The sequence below is a fragment of the Periplaneta americana genome, chromosome 7 (genome assembly GCF_040183065.1).
Source record: "Periplaneta americana isolate PAMFEO1 chromosome 7, P.americana_PAMFEO1_priV1, whole genome shotgun sequence".
Taxonomy (NCBI): Eukaryota; Metazoa; Arthropoda; class Insecta; order Blattodea; family Blattidae; genus Periplaneta; species Periplaneta americana.
In genome coordinates, this window is record NC_091123.1 from 68,475,573 (window position 1) to 68,489,185 (window position 13,613).

The window sequence follows — 13,613 nt, forward strand, 5'->3', positions numbered from 1 at the left end:
TAAGTTATGCCCTATTATAATTTGCAGTTGACTTACAGTTCAAGCCCTATACAACTCGGTCCGAAACACTGTGGATATGAATGCAACACTATAAGAAACATACCCCCGAAAATAACTTTATTAGATGATCATATTTCAACATACTGTACCACAGTCAAGCAATAACGGGGGAGGAGGTAAATGATGTCCCCATAATCCCATTATATAGGGATTCTATGCTTTTGCTCTGCCTCCCCCTCAAGGAAACGGTTCTCTCTCCACCTATGACCTTGATTAATGCTAAATAGCGGCACAGTACATACTCAGTCATTAAATTACCACTTAAAAATTATGTACATTAAAAGAAAATCGCTGTAAATCTTCACAATGACAAATTTTATTATAACTGTATAACAATATATTATAAAGGATCAACCAAGACTTGATTGAGTGAGGGTGTTAGAGGAATTATGACCAGGAGAGATAAGAGACTGAAATGAAAAATGAAAGCAAAATTAATTTACATTTTGATAATATTAGTTGATGTGGTATCTAATACTTGTAATTCATATATTCATTAAGATTACAGAAAGAGCATGTAAGGGATTTTGAAATACTAAGTCTGTGTAAATATTTATTGATGCAATCAAGGTCTGTAAGTAATCAGAATGTTGCCACAGCAGATTTTCGTGAACTTCATATATATGGCATACTTATTTTTTATATTTGCTTCGGAAATATTGCAATTTTTTTACTGAATTTTTCTATTCTGATATTTTTTAAGAGTCGAAAGACACAGACATAGATGACTTCCCAATTTTGCTAACTTTCTTGGCCAGGAAATAAGATGTATATGAAAATACTGAAATGTACTGTATTAAGTTCATACTTACTTCTGGAAAACTGTTCATATTCCCGAGTGCACTGAATTGAATATCATCACTGAAAATGAAAAGAAAATGTACAGTTAAGCAAAAGTTACACAACAAATTATACGAAAATAAGATGCACAACAAATCTGTTTACAACACAATTAAGTACATATATATAAAGAAGACTGGTATGGTAGATATACTGGCATTATCATGGCAATCTCCTTCTGAATGTCGCTTGATATAGTCAATTAAAAGTTAAAAAGAATTAGACTTCTGAGATCTTAAGAATCAAAGTTTAGGGAACTATTCTGGTTCACAGTTGTATAAAAGACCAAGAAGATTAGTATACCGGTACCAAAATACATCAGAAAAGACTCGGAGGGTAGGGGGAAATGAAAGTTACAGCAATTTAAGATTTTATTTGGAGAATCCAACAGTATATAATCTCACAAGATCTGAATACATAAAAGTAGTTGCATAACTATGATATCTCTTGCATTACATAGCTTGAAACCCCAATAAATTGGGCAGGAACTGCTGAAATAAACTTGAACATTTGACGAAACAAAATGAGATGACACTCATACCTGACCAGAAGGACGTAGTTAGTTGGGAATGAGAGAACTGACTCGTGAAAGATGTAAATGGAAATATAGTAAAACCCCGATTTTGCGTTACCTCGAATTAATATAAGCATGCACTTAATGTAAGAAATTATGGGTCCCAAAAATTATCCCATAAGAACAATATATTTTCATATGTGATTTAATGTAATTCACTTAAGAATAAAACCCGTATTTAGTGTAATTTTTATTCTTTATTTTAATGTTTCTGAAATGTAAGAAATTGTTGAAGCTTCTTCATTTGGTACTCGGATGTTTCAGCGCAGGCATACCCAAGCACAATTGAGGTGTGAATCTGAAAGCTAATCTCGTGTTGTGTGTTTAGTGTTGGCAACAGTGGAAGTTTCAAGTTTTTTTTTTTTTTCGCATGTTACAGTAAGGTTTGTTCTTTATGTTCTTTTCTACTAACTGTTTCAGTAGACCTACACGTTTCAATCTAATTATGATGACAAAGAGAAAATCTGTGATGACCAAATTGGGCAGAATGATGGTGGTGATGAAGATGAAGAAGGAGATGAAGAAATAAAACCTACTCCAATATTCAGTGAAGCTGTTATTAGTACTAACATTGTCAGAAACTATGTAACATTTAATAAAGCATGGAGGACCGACTCTGTTGTAAACAGGGTAAACCAATTGGAAAAGGACATTTTGAACTTGAAGCACAGTTGTGATAAAAAAAAAAAAAAGCAAACAAAACATTCAAAGTATTTAAAAAATTGAAATATGTTAAGTAGCTTTTGTTGGTAAGTATCCTGATTAGCTAGACGAATACTTTTCCAGGGCCTGGTACACTGAAATTTTGCCAAATATTGTCCATGTTATATGGAGGGATTTCTAGAAATTTTTTGTATTTTACTGACTAAAAATAATGAACGCTCAACTTGGTGTAAACTCCCATTCGAGGCATTAAAAAAAAAGTCCCCTCAAAAGCGTTAATTAGGGGTTTTACTGTACTTCTAACCTTCAATTTAGTGTAAAACCCCATGTAAGTTAAAGACAAAAAAAATGTTTAAAGAATTGTTCAATAAAATACTGAATTACTACCCGAGTACTACCAGTATGTAACTTAATAAATTGAGAGAATCAAATTAAAAGATATAAACAGCTGTTCGATCTTTGGATACAATAGATTACAAGCAAACCAATTTATTTCATAAATTATTACTGATCTTCAATAATAATAGGTATAACATTGTAAGGGAGGTTTCCCACTGGTATAATTCTCAACCGCAACTGAATCGAAAATGAATTGTAGCTGCAGCTTAATTGCGTTGAATATTCATCTCTGTTCACACCAGAGCAACTTCTTAGTTTAGTGACGGAAAATTCAGTATCATATTTAGCTTGTGGGCACGCCACTCTGTACACGACAAAGATACAAAATTTGGAGCACCTGAATTTTCCAGGTTCCAGTTATAACATACTGCGTGTACTCAGTGCTTAAAAGTGATGGTACACACACGGTTGCTTTGGCAGCTATTGAAAATTGTTTTATTTCAATTATTGTCGCAAGCCTCAAGGCATCTTAAAAGATGCAAAGAAAAGTAGTCTATTACTAATAGTGGCTGAACATTTGTAAATCTTGCAGTAAAATATAATGGTAAAAGAAATGTAACTTGCATAAAAAAAATAATAAAAAAATCTTCCACACTAGGATTCGAACCCTCAACCTCCTGGTCTGTGATCAGTCACGATAGCATAGAACTACCGGAATGATTGAGTAAGAGTGTCATACTCGGGATTATCATATTATGCTGCTCTACGTTTGTTTACTGAATAATTGTTCGTCATTAATTTTACCTTACTTTCAGTTTAATTTCGTGCTTCTTGTATTAGTTGTGCAAGTATACCTTACTGTAAAACTGTTAAAATAATCATGAATTGAAAACCGTTGTTAAATCGTGTTGTTGTTGTTATTATTATTACTATCATTATCATCATTATTAGACGTGTATAAACATAAACAGTCATATCAGAAGTAAACACTGAAATACTAAAACAATTGTCTTTAGAGACAATTAATATTAGGTACCCTCCACAAAACTGGCTTCATTTATACACTGAGAACAAGCTGCCGGTGCAGGTGTTACATGCTGTCTCTTCTCCATTTATAGATCTCTTGGATATGGAACAACAAGTTTTGATGGAGAAATCATTGCAATCAGTGAAAGTCTCCGAAATCTTCTATGCCACATCAATAAATTTAAAAATGCAGTTATATTGTTAGAGTCCAAAGCAGCTATTCTATCAATAGTCTCTAAACACACACCTTCACCTCAAACAGCAGAAATAACTAAAATGCTCTCTCAATTAATATCACTCAATAAAAGAACTGTATTCCAATGGATACCATCCCATTGTGGAATCCTGCGAAACGAGAATGTGGATGCTTCAGCAAAGAAGGGCAGCACTGCTACTTACAGACCTGTTACTAAATCTATGTATTACTCTGTGAAAAGATTTATTAAATCTACATACTTAGACTTCAACAAACAAAATTTGATAACACAATCTCAAGAGAAAAAATGGAACTCTCTGCATCAAAATCCACAGTTAATTCCCGATTTACCACGAAAATCGTCTGTAGCTGCATTTAGATTGGCAACAGGCCATGATTGTTTGGCCAAACACTTGCATAGAATTGGAATATATCAGTCCCCTAACTGCCCATTGTGCAACTCAAACCAAGAAATGGATTCAGAACACCTCAAAATCTGTACTTCAGTGGCTGGCCATGATAATATATTTGAAAAATATTGGAGTGCAAGAGGTCAAATGACTTTATTGTCAAACGCCTGGTATTAGAAAACGAAAACAACAACAACAACAACATTAACAGTCATTACGTCGAACCAAGTGGTAGAGTCACATCCACTTTACAATGGCAGACCAGCGAGAATGGAGGCTTCAACTAATTGCTCTGATTCAAAATGGCTTTTTAGCTTCAGAGACGAGAGTACATGGGTAATGGACGAGGCATTAGGTCCACCATTTCTGCTTAATTTTTTTTTTATTATTTGGAACACAAACTGGAACTTCCAATTGATTTTCCTGCGAGATCAAGCCAAATACAATCCTACACGACATGGTAAAGAATTATTCCACATATGACAACAAACAAAATAAAACTTAGGTCGCAGGTGTCTTAAAAAAAAAAAAAAAACCTGCCACCAATGTGACCCGAACCCATACTCTTCTGCACAAGTCAGACAACCTAAGAGCCTGAGCAATTACGAGACAGAAACCCTCTCCTCTGCATGGCATGTCAACCTCCTCACGATCGACAGTCCAGGTCCAATGTTATACTGACAGGGAATGTTGTGAATCATGCATGCTCTTGAAGGATGTTCAAGAGTCAGCCCAAAGTTTGTTTCTCAGTCTGTATATACAAACAGCAATTGTCAACTGCAATATCACCAAAATACAAAACACACTTAATTCCTATTAACAAAGTTGATCCACTGAAATCGAAGTTGAATTGAAACTGAAAATGTGGGAACCTATGCATCTTGTTGTTATTGTGTATTAGGCCTACTACCAACTGTAGTTGCGTTGAAGTACAGTTGAGTTGCAGATGAGAGTTGCTCCGTAACTCCCATTTGTAACACACAAGTGAGGTATTCGATTGTTAAAACAATCTATGGATTTTTCAATAATTACATGAAGCATCAACACTAAGTAACACTTCAAAAAAAAAAAAAAAAATTTATTAAAGTTAAAAATACCTAGTAAAGCTGTCATGGCAAAGAGGCAACTTGTGGCAGCTTCATAATGTATATTTTTGAACTCCCATCTACTCCCCAGATCCCTCATCCAATGAGAACTGTATACGTCACTCCCTTTTCTGACCTACACACGAAGCAGACATGAAGTTGCCAAATAGATTATATTCCCTAACTTTCTTTCTGGGCTTATTAGAATGTCTGTCCACCCACCCACCTGCCCGCCAACCAGCTGACTGTCACCAGATTGAAGAAAAGGTGAATGTCGTTAGTAGCAGCATCATGCTCTGACCCTGTACCTTCCACATACTTTACTACAGACGTCAGAAGTCGAATCTTTCTCCAAAACAACTTTACTGTAATTTAAATTGATCATTAACCGTAACAGTTAAAACAAAACGTCCAATATTCTTTTTTTCTCGTAGGAATAGTTTTTCTTCTCATTCTGAACTTCTTGTGAAACTTACAATATGTTTAGATGCTCCTCATCTGAGGGCAGACTTTCGACGTTAGTACACTGATCATCCTGGAACAACAGACGACATATTACAAAACAAAAAAAAAAGTGCTCAAGGTAATAAATAAAATTATCCTTATCTTTCATGTAAGCTGAAATAGCTATATTCCACTTCATTTTCAGAACAAAGATATCACTTTAACAAAGATCCTCACTTTTTCCTCCATGACTTGTTTAGTTACCACAACACTGAAAAACCTTAATTTTTCTTCAACACACTAGCCCACTAAATCGTGTAATAAACATAACCGACAGTACTACATGTTACAATTGTAATGAAAGAAAATAATAAAAAGCTATGTACTGGTCTCTATCATTGACATTGCACACTAGCCTATTCAAACGCCATGTTTTGTGATCTTCACAAAGATGCAATACCTAGACATAATTAAATAACGACTGTCAAATTTTGCAGAAATAGGCCTAAAAACGGCTACAATATCAATTAAATTTACCCCTGATCCTCCTAACCTATCAAACCAAAACTAACCATATCACACTACGGCGAACTACGATTACCTTAACAAAATACACACAGCCTTCGAACGTAAAATACTTTACTTTAATGCTCGAAGCACACGGCTATATAGGCATACATAACCTAAATATGGATGGTCTGATCCTACTCATCCTACACGCATCACTGTATACATAGTTCTCTACTCATATCACTGCATACATATTTCGGTCCAAGTAGATTAAAATTAATGGCGAAATATAATAGATTATGAATTAATAACACAATAAAAATAAGTCTTCAAATTCGTATTACCCGCCTATACCTGAATGTTCGTTCATTCTTATCGATACATCATCACTAACAGCTTAATATTTACATCCATTTTTTCTGTCTCTCGCAGACAGATACAAACCATGGCTCTCCGTGTATATACTGTATGAAGTCAGTATTAAATACGCATAAGCTTGATAAGTCTACGGAACCGCCCCACTTCCAAGATGACACATCAAAGCGCCATCTTATGAACATCAATTGCAATAACAAGATCATACCATAACCATGTACAGGTACGGTATTGGTTTGGAGGAAATTGTAACTTACTCAAAACGACATCAAGATGTTTACATTTTGTTTGATTGTCTATTGAATTACATACCAATCATACAACTCCTGTTTTTGAAAACCACGTCAAAGGATACTTCTAGAAGGCCGGCTACCTCTCTTCTTCTATTTCACACTGCAGCACCTTGTTCAGACAAGTAATTAAATAATCGCAAATATAGCATTATAATTACATCTAATATTCCGCAAGAAATACTGTCTGCTTGATATCTAATACCGGCACTCCGATTCAATCACGGACATTCTTACCGCCGTTCGTTCTATCATTACTTCCTATTAGACCTGAGTGATCGGGGCTATTAATAACATACGATGCTTCCAATAATTAATCCAACAGCAATGTGCATACATCAATATTCTGATTTTATGTAAGCCGTATTTCGTGTATATTACTCACCATTATTACATTAAATGATATAACTCAATTTGGATGATGAAATCGTTCCACAACAGATCACCTGACAAACAACCGACTAAGAGCACCAGCAATGATGCAATGAAACGAAATCATCCCGGCAGTGGTACCACTCTTAATATATCAATCGTCTAATAATATTCAGTATATTTTTCAGGTACTTTTCGGAGTTCTTAATATTATAGCTCCATCACTTGAGCGTTTTTCTGCAACTACATTTGTGATATGATATTTGTTAATGAAGTATGAAGAAAAATAAACTCAACACAAAATTCTGAATTGTCTGTGTGTGTTCTTTGCCACGTACACATGACTGAAACAGAATATACTCAAAATATTGCAATGTAACGGTAATTAGAACATTTCCTTATATTACATATTAGTGCTGTACGTATAAAAGGATTTATTTATTATGGATATATGATAATATCTAAGTTTAGAAAGGGAACTATTTTATGTGGAAAACCAATATACGAAAATTGAATATTATAGAATGAAAAACGGTGACTATCGATTGCATGGATTGCGAAGCTTCTCTCTGGAATTATAAACGTAGTTCATATGAGTCGCAGATGGGAGCGTTGTTCACGTACTACACGTACCCGTGGGACCATACCCCGGTTCCTAGTCGACTTCTGTAAATCTTTTGGCCTGCATAAAAGTATTTTAAGAGATCTAACAATTGCAGCACTCAAAGGCTCAATAGCTATTTTCAGGCATCATACATATGGACCATGACTAATTCGCATCTCCTTGACGTTACTTCGTTTAACATCATGTGTTTCAATATAATTCAAATTCTTTCTTTTTCACTCTAACAACAATTTATCGCTAAGCCTCAAGGCTTTTACTCTATTGTATCATGGTACTCTTTGTCGACGGCAACCTGTAGTGGTTACAGGAAGAAATTAAATTAAATTAAATTATGCCATGTTTCAATGTTAATATCCGTTATTTAAGTAGCCAACACCGAGATTATGGACCAAGAAAACGTTCTAGAGGTTGTGACACGGTATATGCACGAATAAAAGAACCTATTCTTTACAACTTTCGTCTAATTCCATTTTAGGCCTATAGATAGCCTCCTGTACAGAGTGACGAGATCTCTGTCTCTGGGGACAGCAACTTATTTTCAATTATTATCCCCAGAGAATAAATAACCCTCATTCTTTTCCCCTGAAGTTATCTTTTCTTGCAATAATGTAGTTCGCCTCCAATGCTGCACTAAGGGCAACACCTATGACGGCATCAAAGACGTTGTAGTATTGGCGCTGGTGTCGTGTACAAATTTGAAACCTCTCGCGCAGGTTCGCGCGACGCCATGTGTGGGGAGCACGAATGATTGTTTCTATAAAGGATTCGGAGTTTAGAAAATACCATTGAGTATATAGGCGTTTTCTTAGTGGATTTCCTCCTTCACTGTAATATAAACTTATTTACGTATTTTCTAACGTATAACATAAAATAACATAAGTAAATCTAAATATTGTAACTGAGCATTGTTTTAAATATAAACGCCTTATATTGCTTGTAAATAGACATTTGTTTATTTTTATTTCCTATGATCGAATACATGGAATATTTTTACTTATGTTATTTTATATACGTTACAAAATACGTAAATAATTTATTTAAATTATATTAAAAAGAGAGGGTTGTCCGCTAAAAATGTCTATATACTCAATGGTATTTTCCAAACACTTAACACACTGTAATAATAATCCTCAGTGTTTTGAGAATCAGAGGCGATATGACTCTTCTACTCGTTGCTTACGGGATTACACAAGCTGGCGCATAGCCACTGCCATCGTGATCTAATACAGGCCGTAAGGCAGACCACGTGACTCGCTTAACAGCTGATCGCGAAGGGCGGTCTTTCAACCATATGAATTAGTTGCAATGCATGAAGAATAACATATATTTCTCTGAAATGCAGTGTAATTGCGTCAGTAAAATTTTAAACAGTGATTGTAAGACACTTGAGACACAATTTACTTGCAATTTAAGGTATAATATTATTTTTGGTGTGAAAATTACGTTGTTGCAGGCAAAGTTCGTATGTGTAATACCTGCCTTTATTTCGATTAAATATTGCGCCCTTATGTGGTTAAGTAAAATTTTGGTTTTATAAACAGTAGGCTAAATATGTGTAATAATATATACGTGAAAGTGAAACATTGACTGGATTGTAAAGTAAGTTGTGATTAGGCCTAAGTGCAGCGTTACCGATGTTACTCTTGTCTAATCCATTATTGTTAGTTTACCGTATTTGTCTTATTAAATTTAAATTATTGCGCCCTTTTTTATTTGTGAATAACCTACATTATACGAGTAAATAATACGACGTTTGATAATATACACAATTTGAACTAAAAACGAGATACATATAGTATATTACGAAAAATTATACCCTATAGTTTTCATTACTGTTACAGTATCTAGAATTGTAATTAGTTGAAATAAAGCACTCATGCTTCATTACGAAATTCTTGCACATTCATTTATGCACGTTTCAACAATTTTCAGTTGCGTCGCACGCATATTTTAATGTGTTGAAGTTATAGGTTATGTTTATTCTATCAGTACTTGCCTTATTTCCATATTCGCAATTATACATTATAATTAAGCATAACGCTACGTATAACTTATAAATGCAATTTGTCTACACTTCAATTGTATTTATTCGTTTCAGACGGTACTCCAGTCTGAAGTCTGATTAGTTTAATATGTTACTAGGGCTAAACTAGCGCTGAGGTAGTTCCCTTCGCATTCATACATCTTGCATATACAAATTAGTTCGGTTCGTTCAGGATTTTAATATGCCTTGCTTATAGGATCAAATGAATCTCCACAAAAAATAAATTCAACTATTTTCAGTTCAGAAATTACCGGAACTATACCTCAGCGCTACTAAGTAATATAACGTATATACATTTCATAGGAGGGACTGTGTTGAATTTTCTACCTATACGTAAGGACGGTAACCGTGTTCTGAAGTTTATCCTAAAAATATATTCTTCTTTATTAAATCTCAAAACAGTTTTCGTTCTCAATTTAAGCCTAAAATGTTGACGCAGATAGGTTATGTTAACATGGTAAATTCTCTTCACATAAAAATAAGTTTTATTTATTATTCCTGCCACATTATGCAACACATAAATGGAACTTATGCAAATATTACATTGAATAAAAATTTAATTGTATTATTTATTTGTTCCCTACTATACTGGGTTGTAATGAATTGTATTTATCTAACCTACCAGATTAACACACAACTGTACATACACTAATTTCATAGGAGGGACTGTGGTAAATTTTGTACCTATAAGTAAAGAAGGTAGATGTGCTAAATTAAAATCACAATATAAATAATTCTCCTTTATTAAATTTAAAAATAGCTTCCATTCCAAACTTGAAATGTTGATGCAACCAGGTTATGTTAACATGCAAAACTCCGTTCACATTAAAATAACATAGTTTTGTAATTATTTCTGCAACATATTATGCAATAATAAATGTGAAGGGATCTTATACACACATTACACTAAATAAAATTGAGCGCCGACACGCTATAAAGTAATATATTTCACCCAGCTCCGTATACTCAAATAGAAAAGCCCGACTCATCGAGTGACGTCACAGAACCTGCATTACGGCCTGGTCTAGATCACGATGGCAGTGGCATAGCACGATCGAGAGTAGGTCTCTGTGAGTCATGACAATTTCTGCCGCTAGGTTCGCCTCTCTGCCCTATGAAATGATGAATAGTACCATTACAAAGCATTGTGCATCGTGAAAATAGTTCGATTAATTGTGCATTACTCATTGAGTACGAATATTATAAATATGCCAAGTATATTACAGTGTTATTTGAAGTTTGTTCAGCGAAGTTATATTCGAAAATTGTCTGTGTTTTGCTATGTGAAGAACTCGGTACCAACAGGCCGTATCTTTATAGGTTAAGGTAAATGTCAAAGTTCTCTCATATAACAAGCAATGCTATGTTAAAAGTGGCGAATTGCATTTTCCGACTCTCGAATGATGTGACCCGAAATGTAAAATAATTTCATGCATTGTTTCACTTACCAAGCATTACTGATATAGGCCTAATGAAAATGTGAATGACGTGATGTAAACATTGAAGATAATGTTGTTACTGTTTTCCCTTTCTCTTTTAGAAAATACCGACAAAAGTAATGAATTATCTTCATGCTGTACTTATTAGGTAATTAATGTGTATTTGTCTGTATTTTAGACCTGTGTATTGTTACGTAATTATCAGTGAATTAGGTTAGAGAACTTAACAAGGTTAGTATGAGATTAGGTAATGCACCTCAAACTGTAACTAATAATGGCTGCTGCCGAAATAGGCTGAGGTGGTTATCGTGTGAAACAAATTATATCTGGAATATCTAGTTTGTTATATACGGATACGTAAAGTTTTTTTTTTTTTTTGTTTTAGCATGTGTTTGTAATTTTGTGAGGTTATGTCTAGCCTAATTTCTTTTTATTCTTGTATCATTACCAATACATTAATTTATTTTATATTCATTTCAAGTGTTACATCTATGGTGGCAACTCTACTTATGTTAGGATATGAAGTAACAGTATATATTCAACTTCATCATTTGCTAAAAATTAAAGAAAACTGTATGTGTTCGACTCATTCCATCGTCATTTCTTCTTATGTATGTGAACCACGTTCGTTCTAAAAGTGCTACAATAAATGAACACTATAGACAACGTGATGGAACAATTTACAAGTTACTGTGAAAATGCTCAACATTTTCAAGTGGTGCTATACCCATTGTTTCAAAATGTACATACATATTTTTACATTTCTATAAGAGGTGTCATAAATTATTTCAGCATATTTGTAAATTCTTCAAAATTAATCATTCTAATTAATACCATAAAGTAATGAAATAATATAGCCTAGTCCTATATGTGATTTTATACTACCGGTATTGATGTTGATCTTGGTAAATTAATCCAATTTCACAGTGTTGTCTTTTGTATTGTGGTTCATAACAATTATCACAGTATGTACGTGGAAATGTTTTTAAAATAATAAATTCTAGCTCATGATTTTAAGTGGTCGTTTCAATGGGAGGTTATATTGGAAAGATGATCACAAATGGATAATTTACTGCAAGATACAAGAACTGAATATAAGTGAGTGTTCCGTTGAAAGTGAAAGTGAAAATTTCGTTTTACAAGAGCTAAGTAGGCGTACACGCACTAAAATACTACAGCGTTTACTATTACTATGCTCAATAGATTAATCAGTAGGCCTATAGAAATGTTTTCACCACTGCAAGAAAAAATCGCGCAATAATTATACTTCTCAGTTATTGTGACGTCCGTATTTTTTTTTTAAAGAGAGGGAAAAGTTAGGCCTTCTTGCAAATGCGTAATTATGAATTCAAGGAAATTAAAGATAATGCAGTACCTTAATTAGTTGCAATATCTTATTTAATAACAATATTAATAATATTAGGTGAAAAGGGTAGGCTATAGTGCGTATATGTAAGATGTCAAGTTAATTTATTTCCGGAAATGTTTGGTGTATGAACTGAAGTACAGAGCAGACAGTCCCTCAGTTTATATGTAATATGTTTTAATATCAAGAATGACAGCCTTTTATTGTAATATAATTGAGGAGTAGAAGTTTGCAAATTACGTCTATTGTCCATAAAATATTGTACGAAGCATTTAATAAGCAATGATGAGTCCTTTAAATGTCCCAAATGTCAATGTCTTTTAAGTGTTCTGCTATGAATATATAGGGCAGAACAGCGCTCCGAGCGGCGGAATTGGCATTACGAGGGAACCACTTCAAACTCGTTTTTCAAGCTCTATGCGCCAGCTTGTATAATCTCGTAAGCAACGCTTCTACTGCAGACATTGATTGCAATTCCCTCATTCTTACATCATTCTCAATGACACAATATTGTCAAAATGTGATTGTATTCATTGCTGGCTTAATTGTTAAATCATTAATAAAAATATGGTGTAATAAATCTAAAGACTCAATTTATGGTATGTAGCCTACCAGCAGTAAACAAAATCTCTCTTATTTTTTTAACGAAAGAATAATGGGCGTCTTGTCATACCATCATCTGAGATTATAGAAATACGCCGCTTAAGTGAAAGAGCGATTATACAGATGTTGACAGTTCAATGGCATATTACCACCCACTCTTACATCGTGTGAAAACAATGTGCTCTAGAAGTAGAACACTTGTACAATCTTTCTACACATATTTTAGAAAATGGATCCCAGATTCCTCCCCAGAATCATATTTTAAACTTATTAAACTGATCATAAAAGTACATAAAGATTTACTGGACTAAGGACTGTCGGTCCGGAGTCGCGCTCGGTCGCGGGTTCGATT

At 34.0% G+C, this 13,613-nt stretch overlaps 1 protein-coding gene across 3 annotated transcripts in view; it reads right to left on the reverse strand.

Annotated features, from left to right (window-relative positions):
- The window catches only part of LOC138703190 (cellular tumor antigen p53-like), a 78,667-nt gene extending 71,381 nt beyond the window's left edge, over positions 1–7,286 (reverse strand). Inside the window, exons 1-3 of one of the 3 annotated variants that reach the window (XM_069830872.1) lie at positions 7,198–7,286; positions 5,670–5,728; positions 873–921 (exon numbers count right to left, since the gene is read on the reverse strand). In XM_069830872.1, the coding sequence (XP_069686973.1) occupies positions 873–921; positions 5,670–5,728; positions 7,198–7,200 (111 nt within the window). In that variant the 5' untranslated portion in view covers positions 7,201–7,286. Of the gene's footprint in view, positions 1–872; positions 922–5,669; positions 5,729–6,591; positions 6,712–6,834; positions 7,122–7,197 lie in introns of those variants that run through there. The other 2 variants (XM_069830874.1, XM_069830873.1) reach the window with 2 other exon arrangements.
- Between the last annotated feature and the right edge of the window lie 6,327 nt (positions 7,287–13,613).